General features: G+C 34.8%; 2 protein-coding genes across 2 annotated transcripts; both read right to left on the bottom strand.

Moving 5' to 3' along the window:
• Positions 1-1,007: 1,007 nt before the first annotated feature.
• Positions 1,008-20,390, bottom strand: LOC594242 (protein phosphatase 1H). The gene is made up of 9 exons (XM_793690.5): positions 20,140-20,390; positions 18,357-18,637; positions 15,374-15,497; positions 13,645-13,911; positions 9,898-10,010; positions 8,723-8,926; positions 4,411-4,582; positions 3,524-3,675; positions 1,008-3,126 (listed from the first exon to the last, which is right to left on the bottom strand). The coding sequence occupies exons 2-9, from the start codon at positions 18,599-18,601 to the stop codon at positions 2,928-2,930; spliced, it is 1,476 nt and encodes a 491-aa protein (XP_798783.3). The 5' UTR covers positions 18,602-18,637; positions 20,140-20,390; the 3' UTR covers positions 1,008-2,927.
• Positions 20,391-22,737: 2,347 nt separating this feature from the next.
• On the bottom strand, positions 22,738-23,900 carry LOC105437381 (GPI-anchored CFEM domain protein A-like). The gene is made up of 2 exons (XM_011663903.2): positions 23,599-23,900; positions 22,738-23,279 (listed from the first exon to the last, which is right to left on the bottom strand). Exons 1-2 carry the CDS (start codon positions 23,651-23,653, stop codon positions 22,903-22,905), a joined length of 432 nt encoding a protein of 143 aa, XP_011662205.2. The 5' UTR covers positions 23,654-23,900; the 3' UTR covers positions 22,738-22,902.
• Positions 23,901-24,030: the final 130 nt, after the last annotated feature.

Below are 24,030 nucleotides of genomic sequence, written 5' to 3'. Positions count from 1 at the left end.
ACTTTCATGTATTTGAAGGAAATACAATCATAAGCTAATAGACCAGTCTGATGCTGGATAATTTCACAAAACAAACTTAGCCATTGGATTTACATATTCACAAAGACTCTAAGTATCTATCAGCTAATAGTAATTTTTCTGGTTATATTGCTATAAAGCATGATCCCTATGTTTTATACTACATTATAACATCTAACATGCAGCAGTTTCAAGGAATAGACTCATTCATACAAACAACTTTTACTTACCAAAAAATATTTCTCTCCTTAATTAAGTAGCATGGTGAGGTTTGAAACATTTTTATTCCATGTTTACATTAGACTCTTTAGGAAGTGCCTTTTTCATTGTAAGTTTGGTTTCTAAACGTTTTCACTATGAAATACAGTATTCTAAGATAAATACAGATCATTGGACAAAATAATCCAACGAAATGAATAAAATACATTTATACACCAAAGCAATGAATAAATGACATTGATACATTGAAGAAAGGTTTCATTATCAAGGAAGTACAGGTGGCAGGTCATGAAAAGAGTTGGCAATAAGAAAGATACATTTCATCACAATCAAGTCACATTACTGTATAAGTGTATGCCTACTTCGTACTGTCGCAGATATTCATTGCACCACATTGATAGCAATCAATCTTTAAGATAAAGGTGAGTTCTGGCCATCCGATTGAATTGTGAAAGAAAAGGTGTGGAATGGATCAAAAAAATTGGTCATATAGCATGTAAGTATTGGTGTGTACTGCAAGGTTCTGGAGTCATCAAAATCTTTAATAAATTTGGCCCAGTCTTGCAAAGTAACAAGTACTGTACACAGAAAGATGTATTTGGGACTACACAAATGGTATCGGGGCTACTAACCTTGATTTCCTAATCTTTCTATGCTCATTACTCAGCCAGTATACATTTTTGACTAAAATTGTTTGGCAAATGACATTTATTTGTAATCTTGAAAATTCAGTGTAATTTTGGTTTAATTCTGTGCCAGAATTTATTTTCTTTTTTTTTACCAGAACTCACCTTTATCTTTAAAGGGAATGAATCACCCTATTATTTGTTTTCACTCGATGAACATGTGGGGTTCTATACTGATATACCAAATTCAAAATATCAGCTTGAAATGTTACTTCCATATAAATGCAATTTGTTGAAAATAGTCAGAGTAAAAATAAAGGTAAAGTAAAAATGACTGGTGAGTAGACGTGTTTGTATCCACTAGTGCATGGGAGTAAGCTTAGAGTTAACTTCCGTGTATGCCTTGATATAAAATCAATTTCTCCATCATGTTTTTCACTCCTTAACTATATACACATTTCTTTTGTGATTGTATGTCTTATGACAACAAACTAAATCATTGTTATAACAAATAAATCATTTTTGATAATTGGTTCCCTTTAATATCAAAGTGAACTATGTAAAAGCACTTATACCATTGGAAATGCTGCACTGTTTGCTATGTCTTTACGATCAATTGCATTGTGATATACAGATACAAACACATGACGATTATTTCATTCTCCAGTGCACTAATATTTTGACATACATGTTCATGCAGCTATGACACTTTGACATAGGCCTATTTGAGTAAAGATGGATCAAGCAGTTTTCCCACACACTTTACACATACAGTTCTGACAATTAACATATATAATATTTTACAAGAAAACAGGCAAGGACAAATCTTCTTTTACAAATATAAATCACTTTCAATGAATAATTTTCATTATTTGGCAGAAAATGCTTCAGCCATGCAATTATAAACATGACTTCTAAAACATCTCATCAATTACAATGGAAGATTGATTTTTTTCTACATGTTAAAATTATATTTCATATTTATAAGTACTGATTCAATAAAAATATTTAATACATATCACAATTAAAATATGATCAGTACAATACAAGAAGTACTTCTTACAGAGTAGATATAAAAATCTCTTTTGGTTTGAATTTCATGTACATAATCATATAAAACACACATTTCTACAAATGATACATGTTTCAAAAATCTATGTGGTGATACATACATGAACATGATGCATGAACATGATGCATATTTAATCACTTCTAATGTAATACTTTTAACTCCTTGCGACATCTATCATAATCATTCAATACTACCACCAAGTAATTTGTCATCATATGCATCAGATAACAAGTCAGAAGAAGATAGTACAAAGGTGGAGGGTCTACTTAAATCATTCATTGAATTCCTCAAGCAATGCTTCAAACTATTCCACACTGATCAAGAATGGGACAGTAATGTATTATACATGCATGAGCTATGACCTCTTGACCCTTCACATCATACTAATTTGTCCTTTTTTCGTAACATAAACACACTACAGTATAGTTCAGTTTAGGGCCATTGTAACCATCACAATGACAGATAGATACATGTAGCTAGAACATGATATCTATATCAACACGATGGCAGATATATACATGAACTCCATAGCCAGAAACTTAGGCATGCATCGTTTGAAAGTCCATCACATTCCCGACAATTTCAGGACTGATTCATTGTAAATGACAACCTTTGTATGTGGCAAGAAATATTTTGTGAACTGCAAAAATTCAGTGCTGCATTAATTTATCTTTTTGTGAGGAGAATATTAGGTTACCATTACGAAACTTGGGCCGTGATTCTTTGTCATTAAAATCAGACTTAGACTGAATCCAAACCATCTTGGCATGAAGGCAAGTTATTTCAGGATGGTCTAGCTTCTCCCTGCCATAGTGAAGACTCTGGCAAATCAGTATATCAATCAGTATATATGTTTGTCTCCTTCAAAGTAAATCTTGTTGTTTCATCTGTTCTTCCTCATGATGTCTACATGCAGCACCTTCTCTATCTTTCTCCCAATCAACAAACACAGCCAGCTACTAGTCTTTATATAGTACACTGTGTTGATAATGTTAACTGCTGATGGGGCTAGCATCATGTGATTCAGTCATACTGCTTTGTCTGTCCATACTAGTATGCTTATTAAGAGGAATCACAAACACCGTAATATCATCCCCTGAGCCTGATTTGTTTTCTTTCAATGTTCTCCATCCATTTATTCTCAATACTCCTCTCGCTGCCATGATAAGCTCCTGAGCTGCTGATGCATACCTGACAAACAAACAAACAAACAAACAAACAAACGTTCATATGTATGTATAAGATCTACTGAATACACATTAGTATACGCCTCAGACAAGCTTGAAAAACATACCAGAACTATTCATTTGCGGAGATTATTTCTAACATAATTAAAAAGAGGACCTATATTAAGTTTAGTCCAATTTTCTACTTCAAATGGTCCAATGAATATGTAATGTTAAAGAATGGATACCTTTGATAATTTTTGACAATTTGCTATAAACAAAGAAAATCAATTCATATTTATTACTCAGCAAAATATACATAATACAACCAATGAACTAGAATATTGTTTCTATAAATGTATACTTGTAAAATATAAAACAGTTATTGAAATTAGGAGCTGTTTGACAAATGAACCACTTACTTCTTATAATCATTAGGAGGGAAGCTATTGAGAACTTCTCTCACAACCTCTGCTACTCTGTCATTAGATAACACATCCCATAATCCATCTGAGGCCATTATCAGTACATCGTCCTCGGAATTGTCTCGGTCAAAGAGGTTGTAAACTTTCACCTGAAAATCATCACATAGAAAGTAATAACATCAAATTTTACAGTCATTGTTTATGATAATTAAATTGTATAACATTGGCAATAATAACAAGATAATCATGCAATAGCAAATCTGTCTGTTTCCCTCGTGTATCATAAGAAACATATATATCTTCATGTTTGATCTCAAAAAGAGAAATTTATGCTAATTTTGTTATAAATGTAGAAATGGTTCCTCACTTCAATTACAAATAATAGGAGTGGTTCATAATTTTCATTCCATTTTTTCCATTTACTTATTTCTGAGTCAAGATAAAAACAACTTCATATAATTTTCAATAAACAAAAGCTAAAACATATATAATGAGATATCGGAAGTGGGAGGATTATGAAAAGTACATAAATGCCTCGTGAAAAATGGTCCTCACAAAATATACAAAATAAATATAACTTTAGTACACAATTTACATAAAATCAAGATTACAAAAAAGGAAGATAAGAAAATAGAGAAAAGAAGGAGGAAACATTGCATAATTATTACAACTACTTCTGATGTAGATACTTAGCCTATTAACCAGTTACAGGGATGGTTAACTCAGGGTACCAGTGATACAAAGAGTTTCTATAAACCATAAATACCAGTGTGCATGGACACTTAGATTAGGTACCAGACAACGGAATGATATCTTACCTAATTTCATCAGCTATAAGGATGGTACTTTACCTAAAATACTAATTTACAGAAATGGTTGCTTACCTCCGGTACCGGTGATAGGAATGGTTTGATGTAGACATCTGTACCATGAACCTTCAATTCGTGATCACCAAACCCTCTGGTTACACCAATGGTTGCTAGTACTCTGGCTTTCTTCCCTTCTCCGTAAACAAGTGGAAACTTGACGTCTTCTTCAGTCACTTCCTTGAATGCCCTGTAAGGAGTCAACAAGTCTGAGTCAATTGGCTCAAAATCAACCATACAGACATACCATCCAATAAATAGTGCTATCACTCATCTAGATCTATCATTAGCAATTACATATCAAAACAGTGGTCCTTGGGACCATGGAAATTACCTTGTTGTATCAGGAATCTTGTTATCTCAGGGTAAAAAACGAAAGTATATAAAGAGGTGGGAACAGCAAAATTATCTTGTTTTAACAGATACCTCACTCTATCAGAGCTCTTTATAATGAGTTTCCATTGTATTCTACTTTCTGATGGCTTTTCAACCATTTACAATCAATAAAATGGCAACAAAGGAAACTGTCAAAATAATAATCATAATTATGTTAATGATAAAACTAATGAAAATACTAACAATGATTATAATGATAATAATGATAATAAAAGTAATAAAAATAATAACTAGACATGTAATACTTGTTTGGAACAAGTATAGGTGGGCTGTTCCAACTAAAATTTGAGACAAAATAGAGCAAAAAATAAGCGAGATACTGCTAAAAAAAACAATGTCATGTAGATTCATGATGTGACCGAAATTCACCTTCCATAGGCATAACACACAAAAGGAGAAATTTCTGATATGTGGTCTTTAATCGAAATTTTCACTATGATGACGTCATCAAAATAAACAAATGGTGATGTTAAGCTTGTAGAGAATTGTCTTAGCTACAACAATATCAAAATTTCGAAGAAAATTAATCAATATTTACAAAGATACAATCAATTTTCCATAAATATGCTGACGTCATAATATGCAAATTCGTATTTTGAGTTCAAAGGCCATTGTGATGACGTCAGAATATTTTTCATGGCCAAATGAGACATGAAATCATATCTCTGACTCATACTCTATCAAAATATGAAAAGAAAATTGAGGTCCAGGTGCATCCCAAATAGTTATAATGGATTTTAGGCATGTTTTTGCCCATATATGCTATGTATAAGCTCGCACGCACAAACATTAATGTTAAACGGACGCTCATTCCGTTAATGATAGTCATAAAGAGATAACATGGTATCAATTTGGTTGTACAAACATGTGGAATATCATGAAAGAAAAACAAGGGAAACGCTCTCGGCGGTCTCGCCTGCATAATGCAATTCAATATGATAAACCAGAACGTCAATGACGTAGCGCTCATCCGCATCTCGCAACAACAAATATCTTAAATTTTATGTGGTACACTTTTGAATTGGTCAAAAAATAAAAATTTAATGCCCTGGAAGGGACATAATTTCATTTCATTTGCATAAAGTACCATAAATAATCAACGGAGCAAAATCTCACAATTCTGTGTAGAAGTTTAGTGTTCCAAATTTAGCTCTACCAGATAAGGCAAACCAAATCAAAATCGGTCAAGAAATGAGGGAAAAGCAATTTTTGATATTTTTGGAATAAATTTGCATAAATTACCATAATTAATTAATGGAGAACAACTTCAAAATTCTGTGTAGAAGTTTAGTGTACCAATGTTAGCTCTACGATATAAAGTAAACCAAATCAAAATCGGTCGAGAAATGAAGGAGAGGAAGCCTTTTTTGTGATTTCGAATAAATTTGCATAAATTAGCATAGATAATGAATTTCACAATTCAGTGTAGAAATTTTAAATCCCCCTCCTAGCCCTATCATATGAAACAATCAGAATCGAAATCGGTTGAAAAATAACGAAGAAGAAGCATTTTGAAAATCTTAATGTTGATGCCACAACAAAGTCTAAGTTTGTTGACCTTAAATGACCTTTGACCTTAACTTAGTGACCTGAAATTCTACTCACATGTTTGGGGAGACTTGATAACCCTATAGTCCAAGTTTCATTGACTAAGAACTTATACTTTCAAAATTATATCAAAAATTCAAAAACTTAACCTTAGGTTAAGTTTTCGATGATGATGCTACAACATAGTCCAAGTCTGTTGACCTGAAATGACCTTTGACCTTGACTTTGTGATCTGAAATTCTACTCACATGATTGGGGATACTTGATTACCCTATAGTCAAAGTTTCATTGACTAAGAACCTATACTTTAAAAATTATATCAAAAATTAATCAAAATGTTGACGCCGCCGCCGTCGCCGTCACCGGAAAAGCGGCGCCTATGTCTCGCTTTTTGCTACGCAGGCGAGACAAAAATGGCGATTCTATGTTGTGTATGATGACGTCATCAAAATGAAAAATGGTGAACACTGAGCTTGTAGATAATTGTCTTAGCTACAACATATCGAAATTTTGAAGAAACCCGATCAATATTTACAGAGATACAATGTACATGGCTAAATGAGACATGAAATCATATGTCCGACTCATCCTCTATCCAAATATTTTTAAAAATTGAGGGCCCCGGTGCATCCCAAAGAGCTATAATGGAGTTTTTATAGGCACGTTTTTGCCCATATGTGCTATGGATTACAAGAGCACGCATGCACAGACATTTATCTTGAATGGACGCTCATCTTGTTATTAAGGATCATAATTAACCTGATTGCGCACGCATTCATAGAAACTGAACTAATATTCTTTTCACACTGGTTTTGCTTAACCCCGTACTTTGCTTAGCCCCGTACTATCCTTAACCCCGGACTGTTTTGTTTGGCTTTTCACACACGCTGTTTTTAGTCCCGTACTAGCGCCTATTCCGGAATAAGAAAATTCACGCTGTTCTCACTGCAATTCGTTAACCCCGGATATCGTGACTGTTATGATTGGACATACTTCACATCTGGCCAGCTGCGATACGCTCCATTGCATTTGCTTGGCACCGCAATTGCGGGGTTAGCAGGAGTTAGCACCACAATTGCTGAGTTAGCCCTGCTATTTTGTAGGGTTAGTTAACCCCGTACTATAGGTAGGGTTAGCTAACTTTAGCCCACTTTGGTAAAAGCCAGTCTGAACAGAAAGTGGAATAGGCTTAACCCCGTACTATAGGTGGGGCTAAGACCCCCCCTTAACCCCACCTATAGTACGGGGTTAAGCAAAATATTGCCAGTGTGAAAACAGTATAAGTTATGAAGGTTTGATTTCCCTTCAAGATCTCCCTTTTACCAGTTAAACCTCAAGCTATCAAGTATCAAGAGCAATATCACAATGTATGCTAGATCAACTATCAAGTGAGAGATTGAATGATCTTGACATGGGGTAAAGGGCATGAGGCTTGATGGATCAAACATAATTCACTGTTGACTCATAACACCAGGCACATGTGTAATAACAAGGTTACCTAATTAGCCAGCTAATAATAAGCACCCTACTGGCAGAGCAGTGATGAGCAAGCCAGAGTATATCTCATTCATTACATTACCCCAAATACAATACATAAAAATGCACATGTATTTCAATAATAAGCAAACAAGCATGTATTGTGATGCAAGAAAGTGAGGAAACATTTTGTTGTACATGTATCTTGCATTATAAGTTAGTTGCAGACATTATAGACATGAAACTTTAAAACCCACGTCCACTTGTAGACATTTGTAGCTTGGTAGCTAGTACTAGAGAAACATAGCAGATCTTATAGACTGAATATTAAAAATGTTACCGGTACTTATCTTTCAAGGTTTTCAGATCGAGGTAATGCTTCCTCACAATCCATGGACTTCTAGCTCTTTATCTAGACAATACTCTGAATATATCTATACATTGTTCTTTAATTTAAAAGAATGTATAAAAATAACCTTACCTTTTTTACATATTAATTAATATCAGCATTTGGGTGAAGGTGATTATCTAAACATAAATTTGAGGATTTTAAAGACATATTTCAGCTTTTGACTAATTCTTATATCGCATACACTACAATATATCAGTGACATTCCTGGAAAGAGGGAACAGACTTCCTCTCAGTTGTTAATAATGTAACATGGGATTATTAGCTTTTCATCCATTTGTTTCGAACAAAGCGTCTGCAATAAACTAACAAGAAAGAGCAATGGTTGTGAACTCTGATCAAAGTCACTTTCACTTAAAATTTTCAATCATTCATTTTTGATCATCTTCATGAACTAAATTCGATGTGGACATGCACTGGTTTTATATACAGAAAGAAGCTTGACATCAAGTGATTTTAAATCAGCTGAGAACAGAAAAAGAATGAGAGTCAAAAACTCACCATCCAGTCATGTTTTGATCTCTATACATGAGTGTCTTGCCTAGGTCTTTCCTCTGGACTCGTTTCTGGAACTCAAGAGGGCAGAACTCTGACCCAAGAAGCTGTGGATTTGTGCTTGCTACCATCTGTAATCTTTGTCTCTCACTAAGAGGTGTGAAGTCTGTTGACATCGGTATCACTTTATCTTCACGACTGATGATAGCTCTAGATGTGGTTGGGTTTTAATCAACAAACAAAGATTGAAGGCAAATTCTGGCAGACTAAATAATGATATTCACTCTGAGACAAACTACAATTAAATACAGGAAACAAGGATTTTTTTCACTTTGAACTTGATTTACATGACACGTCCAGTGCCACCTACATGACGATTGAATGTTCATACTACATAACAAACCGTTATCAACTGTAACACTTTAACTTATTTTTAACCAAAATTTTAGACTTGGTCCTTCAATGTATCAATCACTTTAACAATGAGAGCTTTTATGCCTTAAAAACTAAGATAATGAGCCAGTTCCTAAATACGACTCGCCCATGGGCAGAAAAAAGGTCATTTGTTTCTAAATTGTTAAAACCCATCGAGACGAATACTGGAATCATGCTCATGAAAGCAATTCAATCAGTATTCATTTATGCACCGGCAGTACATTTATCTGATAAACAGGTGGAGAAGTTCTTCTCAAGAGGCAAACAAAAGGTATTCATGAAGCACCTCCATCACTTCGGCAGTGATTATTCAAAAATGCAGAAGTGGGACGTATCCATCGTGTAAAAGATCTGTGGATATTTTGGGGTCATGGGTACCAAAGATGTTTACGAGCTGGCTCATTCAAATAAACCACAATTGAAACAAATGATATTTTCCATGCAAACAAAGGCACCTCCAACTCCCTTTCCATCATACAATAGACTGATCTATCTTCAAGTATCTTAAAATACAGTCAAACCTTTCTCAGTGGCCATCTATCTATAAACTTAAGTCTACCTATCTATAATGCACATGCATTTTCTGTCCCTCAAGAGAGAAATTTATGTTGAAGAACCTGTCCAGAAATGCTACTACATGTCTACAGTGGCTTTATTTATGATTCCCTTGAGTGGCTTGAATAGACGGGTTTGACTGTATATAAACATCTAGCTCTCTTCCACACATACACTCTTCTCATGATTACCTTGAGTCTCCAGCATTAGCCACATAGAGCTTCCCCAGGAGAAAGATGGCTACTAGGACAGTACAACCACCTGGTACGTGATAGTCTAACTTCTCTTTCCTTACTTGCTCATCCTGTAAACAATGTACAATAATTCACTTTAATACAGTAACATTAGTTCATCCATACATAATAAAAAAAAGAAAATAGTACAATACAATAAAACATATTGACATAATCATATACATGTATAAAATTAACATATCGTTAGGGGCAACCAATGTAGAGTGTGGAGCTATTTTGGCAGATGACGACAGATACAGACATTTTTGTGACAGGTTATTTGTAAGGGTTAACCCAGTTAGGCTACTTACAATTCATTTCTACATGAACCTTGCCAACATTTTTTTGCATTTTGAATTTTCAAAATACAGCACTCCTAAAATACCAGCATTATACTGTATATGCAATTTTTTTGTATAGATAGTACCAAACTATAAACATGGAAATGCTGCTGCAAATATAAGAACATGAGAGCAATGTTCTTGAAACACTACTATAATCTATGTGGAAAACATAAATTTTGAATTTTACTTCATATCGAGTATTTATTTTTTAATTGAATTGATTAAAGAATGATTTTTCAATGATTTGTAATTCTACATCGAAACATGTCCTGCATGTATATGTGAGGGAATGGGAAATAGCTCTTTCTTTATAATGCAAATTAGTCAGGGATAAAAGGAATATATCTAACTAAAGAGGAGTGATATGCCCCAGTGAACATACACTCACTGCATGCAGGTTAAAGCTCATACATGCAGTGAGCAGAGATGAGACTGGTTGTAGCTGTGCCTACATGAAGCTGTAATTGATGTCTCATCCTGATATTCTTGATGTCTATAGTTGATTTTAGAGATCTTAATATGTGAGTACAGTATATAATTAACTCTCTAAATGTTAAGATTTGCTGAAGAGCTTAATTGGATAGATAATGATTTGTGTGAAGAAGAGGGAGATTTAACTTTAATTTACATGAAGGATGCATGCTGGTAGTAATTGAGTTATGCATATTAATGCTAGAAAGGCGTGGTAGGACATTGCTTTTTGGTAAGCCTTGTATTCACAAAGACAGGTTCTGTTGGTTTTCTTGTCACATTGGTATGCAAATGTTTTAATAACTAATTACAGATAGCAAATATTGCAATCTTCTCTAGAGATGAGGTGACTTAAATATTGGTAGATGTCATGCCCCACTGATTTGTATTGTGATTAGTTGGAGTATGTTTCTATATTGCTTAAGGCTGATAGAATGATTTATGATATTAGCTCACTCATTTGGAGAATTATGTGAAAGTAATAAATAGGGAGTCGCTTTCATTGCCTTCAGTCATCTTCTATTTACTACATGAATTTCATAGGCCGAGGTAAACTCAATATATACTATGTACATGTATTAACTAAATTGCATACACTGTATAATATAGAAGATGATCTGGAAAGCAGATGTAGCAAGAAATTATTTGTGATCATAATGATGCAATACTTTTTGTGCCTTTTAATTTTCTACAGCAACTGAAGTGACTTCATGCAGTCAAGGGTCTTCTACCCTCTTTTGTTTGATTTGAACATCATGAAATAAAGATTGGCCTCATACCCAAGAACCGCAACAACTGCTTCGTCTGATTTATGACTTCGAGTCGATACCCTCACATATAATTAATCTGATCATACACTAAGCTTTTTAAAATCTGTTTCCTTCTATTCTCATTTTCTCTAAACATTCCTTAATGTTGAATTAATGAATAAAGTGTATTTGAAGTAAATATAAATTTAAGTGTTTTTATCCAACATGATCACACTCATCTACTTCCTGTTTTCACTCCTTTCTTTACATTACATGTACATAGGGCTTATTTTTTTGAAAACTACCTCTCTATTGTCAGCCTACATAATATACATGCAGTTTCCAGAAAACAAAAGGCTAGATATAGCGCTGTAGAGGTATGTCGCAGGCATTGGATGAAGACCACCATCCACCTAGGCCGCATAATGTTTTATGCATAGTAACATGACACTAACCCAACAGACCACTGTTCCCAAGATACTCTACTCAAACGCCTGTGGTTACTACACTTTCTTGCTCTAGATTGAACATGCAGAGACATGGCAGTGGGTATCCCTGAATCTCACTGAACAATCAGATTCACAGTGTCTTCATTACACCCTTCTATACAAGGCTATACTCACGATCTTGTATCTTATGTCACATTTTTGTCCTCATTAACATATTTTCCTTTATGAACTTCAAAATAATGGATCTTATCTCTATAGGCCAACATATAAGCTTATCCCACTTACAAATAACTATTTGTGGCATGCATACTGTATTAACATTAAATGATTTATTTTTGTATAGGGACACAAGACAGTGGCAGTGGTGGGATTTTAACCCAAACCATTGAATTGACTGGTGCCTCCAACCTTCATGTTTCATATCAAACATATCATCCAATATTGGTGAAAAAAACAAATCAACTCTAAAGATATGCAAAGCTTCAATCCACTCACCTTTACAACAAAAATATGGATTCATCATACGGTATCCCTTTCTTAAACCTCCAAGCGCACATAACAGCAGCATAATAGGAGCATTACATGAGTTTATGAACCGCATCACAATAAATGTCCCCAGGGAGTGGAGATGGTGCACATGTGTGCGTGAATGAATCCGATGAACGGGGTAAGAGAGGATATACTGCATTGCACTATATAAATCCAAATTATTATCATTATAACCTTTACTTCGTGCTGTTCATATATGCGTATAATAGACACATTAATTTTAAATGTGGAGATTAATGGGATAATATAGACCTCACATCATCCGTTCCTGTTTGGTCCATGGATCCTACATGTAGGTCAAAGGTAAAGGTTATGTGATTGTTCAGCAAGATGCAGGAGAGTATCAAATTGGTTCTTGTAAAAGCAATGCATGCATTATGCAGCTTTTTCAGAGTTTATGAACATTTTTTTTAAATGTATATCATAGCAACATGGGTTTGTGAAAGGGTATCAGATGAAAGGATTACTCTACAATTAAACAGCGCACCATTTCAACATAAGATGTGGATTCCCTATTCAATATGGCTTACTCACCATTTCAATATAAGATACAGATTCACTTTTCAATATGGCTTACTCACCATTTCAATATAAGATACAGATTCACTTTTCAATATGGCTTACTCACCATTTCACTATAAGATACAGATTCACTTTTCAATATCGCTTACTCACTATTTCAATAAAAGATACAGATTCACTTTTCAATATGGCTTACTTACCATTTCAATATAAGATACAGATTGACTTTTCAATATGGCTTACTCACCATTTTAACATAAGATATGGATTCACTTTTCAATATACAGTGCGGTATGGTATGTAATCCTGTAGGATTTTTTTGCCAAAACTGATTTTTTTTTTTTTTTAATTTTGTATTGTTTGTTGTTGCTTTTTTGGCTTCAAAAGGGTCCCAATTGGCCAAAAATGATGGGGTTCAAATTTTCAGACCCCTCCTTCACTTCCTGGGGGGTCCACATTGGGCGCCAAAATGGCTTATATAAAGCGCAATAGGGAAATTTGGTGTCTTCAGGAAAATTTGAACCCCATCAATTTCTGAAAACTTGGACCCCAATGAATCCAGAAATGCATGTACAAAAAAAACCAAAAAAATACCATACCACACTAATATGGCTTACTCACCATTTCAACGAAGGCAGACTCTAATGCTCCAACTACCAAGCTTTCTACAGAGACTTCCTTCTCATTAAATGGCCACTTGTTAGGTCTCTGATCACCTGACCTTGTAAACTGTCTCTGTTCTAGCGAGCTATTAGCAAGTAAATCATACACTGATTCAAACTTAGCTAAGACACGTGTATGAAGAACACGAGATGACATCAGTGATACCCCTGGTCCAGCATGACCATCAAAGATGGCAAAATACGTCAGCGGAATCTGATCAAAATCCTGACAAGAAAAAAAAGATGTACCATATCATTTAACGAGCTGGAAACTAGAATTGATCAAACTTCAAATGATTAAAATGTGGTATTCAATAAAGTATTTACATGCCGGAGGAAACAAAATCATTCAATATACAGTATAATAGATTTTGGATACCCCTACTACTTGTATGCTTTTTCAGCAAACCCTATTAAAATTTGTGTCGAAAAGAGTGCATTTTCTAAAAATCATCACGCGTTGTATAATTGTGAATCTTTACACAAAGGCCTTCATGATGTGTAGCTTATTCACTTTTTATATCTAAAAATATATCACTGTCTCTGATTTTTTAATCTCAGACTCACAGGTATGATCATGCACCTCATGCAATCTACAAATTGGTAAATAGGAGCATATGAAATTTAGCACTTTAGAATTTGTACTTGTGCAAAATATTTTCTTCATTTTTCATACCAGTGAACTTTATGTATGAGCTGTACTATAGAATACTGTACATGCAGCTCAATAGCATGGCTGTGCCAACTTTGTATGAAAAGGGTTTTAGAAAAATAAACACATTGAAAAGTTCTGCACCCTCATCTTGTGTGTTATATCGTGAAATGTTAGCAATGACAGTTATCTTACACATAATAGGACATGAATAGTTTGTTGACCCAATGATGACTCAGATGTGATGTGTTATGAACTGTCAACATAATGGGAGTGAACATGTCTACAACAATCTCAACGTGATTCCTTTTCTTCCATTCTCTCAACTAGGTTGTCTGGAAAACACTATTGCATTCAATAAGGCAGACATTACTACATGCATACAGTATACTATCAGTACTGTGTAGACCCAAAGTAAAAAAGATCAGGGCACTCACACTTTAGGCAAGAGGCAATAAATGTATAAATGATAAACTAAAAAAGATTTATGATACACTAGAGACGGTGTTACATACCAAGCTCCAAATACCTAATTGCAACCTTAACTTTCAAATCAATTTTTTAACATGACAGTTTTTTTTATGTATCTGCATCTGAGACAAAAAATCTCATTGTGTGAACATAAGGTTATTTTAATAATCATGTGACCACACATTATTTTAATTGTTTTATATGATGCAATGTGTATTTCTCTACAGTGTAAAATTATTCAGCCAATGGCTGCAATGCACTTATTTTTAATTGTACTGTAGAAAAATTATGTTTAAATCAATTGAATTGTAGCCTCATCCCTTCCCAATTGAAAATTTACGAAAAAAAACCAGTCTATTTCCCCCTACACCTAGATATCAGTTCAATAATAACTGCACAGAGAAACACCCATTCACAATATTATCCAAAATATCAAATTGGCAATTCAAGGATGTATACCTGATGATGTTACAAAGTGTACATTGTTTATTCATATAATGGACCATGACTGCAAACTAAGTGTTGTTAATCATTATCAAAATGATATGGGAGAAAACAAACATACCTTGATTGGTAGACCATTTCCAGGGCTTGTGTCAAGTGTTTTCTCTCTGTGTTTGTTATTGATAAACATGTGTCTAGAAGCTGCCTGGTCCTCATTTAGTTTACTCTTGCCAGCATTCACAACTCTGAAACATTTTTTAAAAAAAACATCTATTTTTGTATTGCTGCATTTAATATATATCAACCAAATACTCATTTTGACAACCTGTAAAACATCTACGACTACCTTGCTACTGCTACATTTATTTAATGACTCTTTCTTCCAAAATTTGTGCACATATTTTGAAACCAAGTTTGTGAATTTAACACCATGCATTTAATGATAACCTGACAGTATATAGTCATGTTGCCAAGCAATTTACTGTCTAAAATGGCCAAAATCCACATTTGCTAATGTATTAAAATGGGAAATACCAGTATCTATTTTTTTATATATCAAGAACCATTTCTGATCCATTACAATAAATTATTGGTAACACAAAGAAAACATTAACCATTAAAAAAAATAGAAAGTTGTTATTGCTAATGCAGAAATGTTTGGCATAAATTTGTATCTTATTCATTACCAAATTCTGAAATATATATGAATATGTAAATATGAGCATCTAATTTTGAATATATTAACTTGTAATAAACGATTCTTCTGCGATAAAAATCCCTATTGAATTTTACTTTTCACAGACACTCTTCCAACTCCAATAATAATGATAATAGGTAAATAGGCTGTTCTTGTATAGCACATTATGACATAATAATATAGTGTCTACCAAAAGACTGGATATTTTTAGTCCAGATTCTGTCCTTGCTTATTTTCATTATTTGCTCTCTATCTCCCCCCCCCCCTCCCTACATGCATTATCCCTACACAGATCACAATATGTCCGTTTTCGGTGCTAGGGCGAGATGAAAGGATTGTTTGTCTATGTTGAGCATTGAGGGTATATTATTGGTCAATGTAAGAGTACAATACAGAAACAGTCCAGGCAGTGGACTAACCGGAGAGAATGGAGCTCTCTGGACTAGCAATGTGATGCAGCTCCATCATTGGAAAAATAATCTACAGCAACTGCCAAAGCCTCTCCAAAACACACCAATAAAATTAAGAATACTAACATATTTCTATCGCAAGGAACAGGTAACATCTATAAGCAGACCCTTGCACTCTGTTTTATACGCAAACAGTGAATGACGGTAGACCTCCACTCACCACTGCATGATTGATAAACATTCAAAATCAATCTACATGTACGCTCTCTTGAAAGGCACCTCGGAGCATTGCACATTCAAAGTTTTACAATGGAACTCCTTGTAATAGTGAAATTATCATGCTTGAGCAGGTACCATGCATGTATAGTGTAACACATGAAAAATTGATATGCCAATTTGACTGAATCTACATAGAGGCCATCATATTATTGGATGCCTAGAACATGCATACCAAGGTATCCTAGAAAAAATAAATTATATTAACACCATTTTTAAATTGATTGTAAGCTTTAAAAACACATCTTACAGAGTCTTTCAATCTTAATGCTATTAACCTAGAGTCAATGCTAAAATAATTGAAATACTAATAACAACAAAAATCTGTAAAGGACAATTTCAAATGTAAATAAAAACTAGCTACTGACTGAACATCTCATTAGGTCATTAAAAAACACATAAACATGTCATGTGAGAGGATATGTAGATATAAAATGTAATACATGAAACTTTATTACATTTCAGAGACAAGAACAAATCTTGTAAAGCAAATAAGAGTCCACGAAATGAACAGAAACAAATCATTATCATTGCTTCCTTATTTGTACACAGTATCAGAATATGACATCATATTAGATCAAAATTGTTTGTATCACCTACATTGTAGCAGCTCAACACTGAATGATGTGAAACGTCTGAAATTATTCATATTCTAAAATAGCCAGTTTCATTTTCATAGTAAAGATGTTTCCCTTTCAACCAATAAAGAAAGTATGAGAAGGTACATAATGTACATTTACATGCGTAAAAAAAACTTTGGACAATCTCCACACTTAACAAGTTAAAGATTTTGATGCTGTCGTTTGGTCAGCACACACATGTTCACATGGGACCACATGGTCTCTTGGCTAGGGGGTCAGGATGAATAAATAAGTTTCCTTACATTTCCTTTCTACATTACTTGGCTATTTGAAAGAATGCCTTTTCTACATAATTCATTAAAGATAAAGACCAGTTATGGTCATGCGATTACATTGTGAAAGAAACGTTGTGGAATCGATCGGAAAAGGTTGATCGTCTAGCATATAAGTATTGGTGTATACTGCAATGTTCTGGAATCATCAAAATGATAAGAAATTTGGCCCAGTCTTGGTAAAGTTACAAGCACTGTACACAGAAAGATGTATATGGGACTACGCACACATGCGCGACACATGCGTTTATCTCTCACACACCAATAAATAAACTAATTTACCAAATATATCAATTAGTAGGCAGTTTCCCGGCAAATTTTTTATCATTATGTATTAGTCAAAACATATGCTTTCACATGATTGGTAATAAGAGCTTCCATTTCATTTTTTGAAATTGGGGCGTTTCCAATACCTTTAAGCATTATATAGACTTTGTTTGTAGTCTTGAACATTTAGTAAAACTATTGTTTACCAGTACCTCTAGATACAAATTGATTTTTTTTTTTGTGACCTGAAGTCAACAATCAGAATGTTTTCCTTAGTATGGATGATTTCCCATAATTTATTTTCTCAATTCGGACGCCATGTAGCTGAATTTGTTTGTTCACTGCATCATTTAGTCTCTTAAAAATTTCTTAGTACCGTACACATATAATTTCTAGCTTTTTGAGCACATTTTACATGTATCATCTTAGATCGAGCACAGGTATTTTATACGAAATTCTGATACATGGTTGTTATAGTTGGAGTGAATTTATTCAAGTACCCCATTACTACATGTACATAACAGTGTGTTTGAATACTTACTCGGCGTAACCACTGTACCACGGTATTTTGGATAGATCTCTAGGAACCATGATAGGTCGAATGATGATATCTGTTGCTATGGCAACCTCTTCATAACTGAGTTGGAGGAATTCTGCTCTGGAATATTCATATTTCTCCTCCTTCTGTGGGTCTCCTTCTATAGCCTTGTCTCTGTGTAGGCCAGATTGTTGTATAGTGGCTACATTAGCCATAACGTTATTTACAGCCTGTCTGAAACGATTCATCCTAGTTACAAGTGCTTCCTCGATCTTAAAGATTGTCTGCAGAAAAATAGGGGGAAATACATTTTTGGGGTAATATTTTATTTGTGAAGAATAATGATTATTCATTTTTAAGAATGGCAATCTGAATTGAAGATTCTTATCATAGAGAAAAAATACAAATAAAACCCTGAATAAAAAAAATAAAAACATGAATCACTGAAACCATTATCACTATAATTTGTAATATTTAAGCCATTGATAGATCTGTAGCCCCATTAATAGATTTCAATTCCCATCGATTCTCTAATGCTAATGCCTTCATAACCATAACAACTTGATTACAATAGCATAATGATTAAAGATGTTCACTAATTAAGCCTACTGACAAGAAAGTTTGAAGAAACATATCATTACATCAATAACTACTCTAATCTCTACTACAAAATATTAAAAGAACTACTCCCCCAGGGTAATTATCCCCCTCCCTTCCCGCAACGACTGATACATCCTCAAATATTATGAGGCATTGTTTGAGGAAAATATTTCCTTACATTGAATTGTCCAGGAAGTACAGGGAGCTGTCAAGTATTCTCAGTCATGTGGGGTAATTACTTGGAGTAACTGATATGGAGGGGGGGGGGGGTGGTATGAGGGTAAACATCCTTACACAGTGAACCTCTTATCCCTCACCAGGGATGTATAAGTAAAGACAATTTAGATGAACTAAACCAAACCTAAACCAGAACAAGAAAGGGCAATGTTTAATTGCACCTTTAAGGTTTAATAGCTAACTTATGTAAATGGACACTCAGCACATATATGTCTTTCATGACATATGCATCTACAAGAATATTCAGGAGTGAAGACCGTACGTAGAGGTAATAGAAGGAGAGGAAGATGACGGTGAGAAGATACATCACAATCTTTACCTCAGGCCACAGGAATGATCTTTCATCACTTTCATAACAATGCTCATAAATAAACATTTAATAATACAATGCGCTTATTACACCACTGTTTAATATTTGCAATTGTAGCTCTTGCATGATAACATGATTTCATATCTATATAATACTTACAATCAATTTCTTTCACCCTGTACATAAGGTACATTCTCATGTCAACAGTTAAAGGTGCAGCTCTATCCTGGCCTCTATACTACCAGATGATGGGTATGATTCATGTGCCCCCCCCCCCCCCCACCAAACTGAAAACAGGGTGCATTACATTTATGTCAAGTCATTCATAATTTCATATTAGCAATATAATAAAGTTACACTTAACTTGATCAGACATGCTAGGTCTGCATGTCTTACTACCGGTATACCTACAATGTATACCTGCACTGTCTATTCCCCTATTCCCGAACAATACTGTTTGTAGTTGTACACACGATAAGCCTATAAGGCTCCACTCCACTTGCGCAGTGCAGATTGCTTGCCATGGTTTCCGTATGCGAGTGGTTACTTATATTCCATACATTATACAATCAATGTCGGATACTTAGTTCTTAAACATCATAAAGCAAATTATGTACCATGCAGTATTTATACACTTACTGTTAACAAGTTTTCTATCCCAGATCAGTCATTTATACGTGTCCATGATACTGCGTTAGTCCCGTAACATTAATAAGATATAATTGTACACTCTCTAGACTGCACTATTGACTACGATTATGAGTCATGAATTATGCATCGACATGCATCTGCAGTACAATCGAGGAAGAAGATGCACGGGCCGGCACAGGTGTACACTGGGGAATCCGGAATCTAATCTGCGGCTACATACGTACTCGCATAATAAATAATGTAAAAGATTCAGTGACGCATAGTTTGTTAGAAATAAAAGTTGATATATAGATCAAAATATCACGAACTGACGGTAGTGAGGAAAATCGCATACACTTTGGGTGACGATTTTCCTCACTACCGTCACTTCGTGAAACTGAATAGGGACGAAATATGTGATCATCACAATATGATAAACAAAACAAAAAAAAAGGGGGGGGGTGGGTCGGGGGATCGACGCAGACATACACCTCCCCCTCCCCCCTAAGATAAAGAAAGGAAAATATGCCTAAACTTGAAAATGACCTTTGCCTTATATATAATCTTCCTCATGCAGTGGACTTCACGGGGGGAAATAAAATCCCGGGGGAATAATATGTGGAACTGGAGGGCCCCCGTTTGGTCTACCACTCCCTCCCTCTCTCTCTCTCTCTCTCTCTCTCTCTCTCTCTCTCTCTCTCTCTCTCTCTCTTTCTCTCTATCTCTTTCTCTCTCTCTCTCTCTCTCTCTCTCTCTCTCTCTCTCTCTCCTTGTCTCTCTCTCTCTCTCTCTTTCTCTCTCTTGCTCTCTCTCTCTCTCTCTTTCCCTCCCTCCCCTCCCCCTCTCTCACTCTCTATTGACGCCAAAAATATAAAACATTTTCCTCTAGATATCAGCAATAAAAAGGAAAATATTACTTTCGCAAAAGTAGAAGCTCGGAGGGTGTCAATTGCCTTCTTCCCCCATTCCTGATACACACAGGAGATAATTATGTGTGAACAATAGTAAGCAAAATCGTAAGACAAAAAGCATTGCAACGAGTTTTCGGCCCACTGTGTCAGTCAATTAGAAATGAATGCAATAACCATATGTCTGATTCCTGATTAGTATGATGTGATTTTATGACAAAAAAAAATCCATCGACATAAATTTGAAGCCTGATAACAAAAATGTGTACAAAATTTCAGGCTCTCATTATACAAAAAATGTCGTTGAAACATTAAAGTACTCGTAATACAATAATTATGCTTTGACAATTTAATATTATGCGATAGCCAAACTATATCCCGAGGGCGCTATTCTTCAATATCAGTTCGAAAATGTTTATCTTTGACGCAGCCAGATAACACGAGAGAGACGAAAAGGCATGCATCCACATATGGCATAGCCTCGATCGCCTGGTGTAACATGCATATCATTGTTTTTCTCTCTCGCTCTTTTTACTTGTCGAAGAATGTTTAGACCCTGCGCCGTTAGACGCACCTGAAGATATAAACAAACACAGATTGTAGATTGTTGCTTAGAAATGAAAAAAATATTTCATTATCATACGACGATCAACTATATTAAAGACGGGACCAAGTCAGAATATTATATCCCCAAACAAGTCGTGTTTGAAGAAACAGTTTTAAACGATAAAATGACATTGTTAAAAGATAAGCCCAATGTGATGGATATACTTGTTGTTAACCTCATACAATCTTATTACAATGTAGGCAATAACCAAAAAGAATGAGCAATTATACAGTCAAAAAAAATGTTGCAATGTCTCATCATCAATAACTTTAATAACAATAACTTTTATTTACCCAGGGTAGCCACTTCAGTTATGAAACTGTTCTTCCAGCGGGCCCTGCATAACATAATATGTTATTACTACTCTTCTCCAAGCTAATATGCTGAGCGCCTAGCTAGAAGGCAGAAGGTCCCATTGTTATAAGTCTTTGGTATGACTCGGCCGGGGTTCGAACCCACGACCTCCCGTTCATGAGGCAGGCGCTCTAACGACTGAGCCACCATGCCCGGTCAATTTTACACAAGGAACAAAGTTTTGAATCAATAAATTTAATATCAATACAGGAGACATTGTTTGCGTGAGTGCAAAAATCGAATTGCGCCAAAGTTGCTTATGTGATGTTTGAATAAAACAATTGGAATTTGGGTATTAATTCGGTCTTTGCAGATCCAAATAACACCCCTAACAAAATTAATCATGCCACACATATCAAATATCGAATATCAAATATCAACGAACATTTGTGCGTGTGTGTGTGGGTGTGTGTGACTTTGCCCTTTGCAAAAAACATATGCAATGCATTTCATTTGATACATTCAATCCATTCTCTCACTCCGCTAATCCCAACATAATACATTCTGAAGGCATCACTTTGGCGCAAGTCGATTTTTGCACTCTCGCAAACAATGCCACCTGTTCATCCAAGCGTGAACACATACCGCACAAAAATGGTACCAAAAGATTCAGGATAAAACACTCTTTCATAAGATTTATAATAAGCTACTGTTCACAGATGATTTTAAAGATAATTAGCAATTGTCTAGGTGTAAATTTTGTTTGGACTCACACGGTATATAGGCCTATATAACTTTAAAAATTAAATGAAAAGAAACAACTTCTATATATTATATAATTTATGTATTGGGATATTTTTGGAATATTATTGTTTGATGCCATTCACAACATATAAAATGATCATTACAATCTGATTCGTCATAATCCTCAACAACCTTCAACTATCTGATTCGATAGAGAGTTCATTCTAAAGCGATGTGTGCATGATGCAAATATAGTGGTATGAATTGCTTAAGTTCAGAAACTCTTATTTCTTCCGACATAAATCCTGATCCTGATCCTGATGCTGATGCTGATTCTGATTCTGATTCTGATCCGGATCCTGATTCTGATACTGATCCTGATCCAGATTCTGATCCAGACGTACTAAGCCAGTCACTGTAATCACCAGATCCCGAGTAGGCATCACCAGATCCTGAATCATCGTTTGAACTCGATACCCATGATGATTGCACTAAGAAGCTTCTTGGCTCCATGTCTGCATCCTGAGAAGGGTCTGCCATATTGTTATCTTCACCAATCCTCCAATCCTCAAACTCGAACACAGGCTTGGCCAACCCTAAGAAAGAATTCAATGAAAATATAGTCAGCGGTAATGTTTCTTCTTTTCCTATTTATACATATTCATACAATAATATTGAAGACGTAATGTGAGTGTAGACACTTTTTGACGTTAAAACTTTATGATAATGCAATCTTGCTTGGTTGACAAAAAGGGTTGAAAGGTCCCTTTGAAATATGACATCAAGACTTTTTACGGAAATGAGAGATTATTAATATTAATTTTGTCATGTAACTTTGGGATATGAAATACCAACAAAGACATCAAATTTTAAAATATAAAACAGGAAAGAGATGCATGTAATCAAAACACTCACCTTCATTAAAAGAAAGGGTTAACACCACCAACAATAGACCACTGGACGATTTCATTGTATGATATCTTTTCTTGAATGGTATAGAAGAGAAACTTCAATCTATAGAATGACTCCCTGACTCTCTCATTCTTTATTTATATTCTCTGTCTGCGATTGCTCAGTTGTATATACATGCAGTTTTTCTCTTTCCAGCCCAACCCAACCACCGAGTGTTGCACCAGCCAGGAAGTCATAGCATCATGTCCGTTTTACCTTCTCCGGAATTGCGTGGTTTTATAAAAGAAAACTTTCTTTCATCTTTTATATATATTTCCTTATTTGCATTCAAGGAAAGAGAAAAAACCCACAACATGAGTCATAATAGCAAACAGATGCGGCAGCATACACTATGAACATGACTGACAATGAGAGCGGACAAAATATACAGTTCCT

The sequence above is a fragment of the Strongylocentrotus purpuratus genome, unplaced genomic scaffold (assembly GCF_000002235.5).
Source record: "Strongylocentrotus purpuratus isolate Spur 01 unplaced genomic scaffold, Spur_5.0 spur5_scaffold_6, whole genome shotgun sequence".
In the NCBI taxonomy this organism is placed as follows: domain Eukaryota; kingdom Metazoa; phylum Echinodermata; class Echinoidea; order Camarodonta; family Strongylocentrotidae; genus Strongylocentrotus; species Strongylocentrotus purpuratus.
This window is presented reverse-complemented; position numbering and strand designations above follow the sequence as displayed.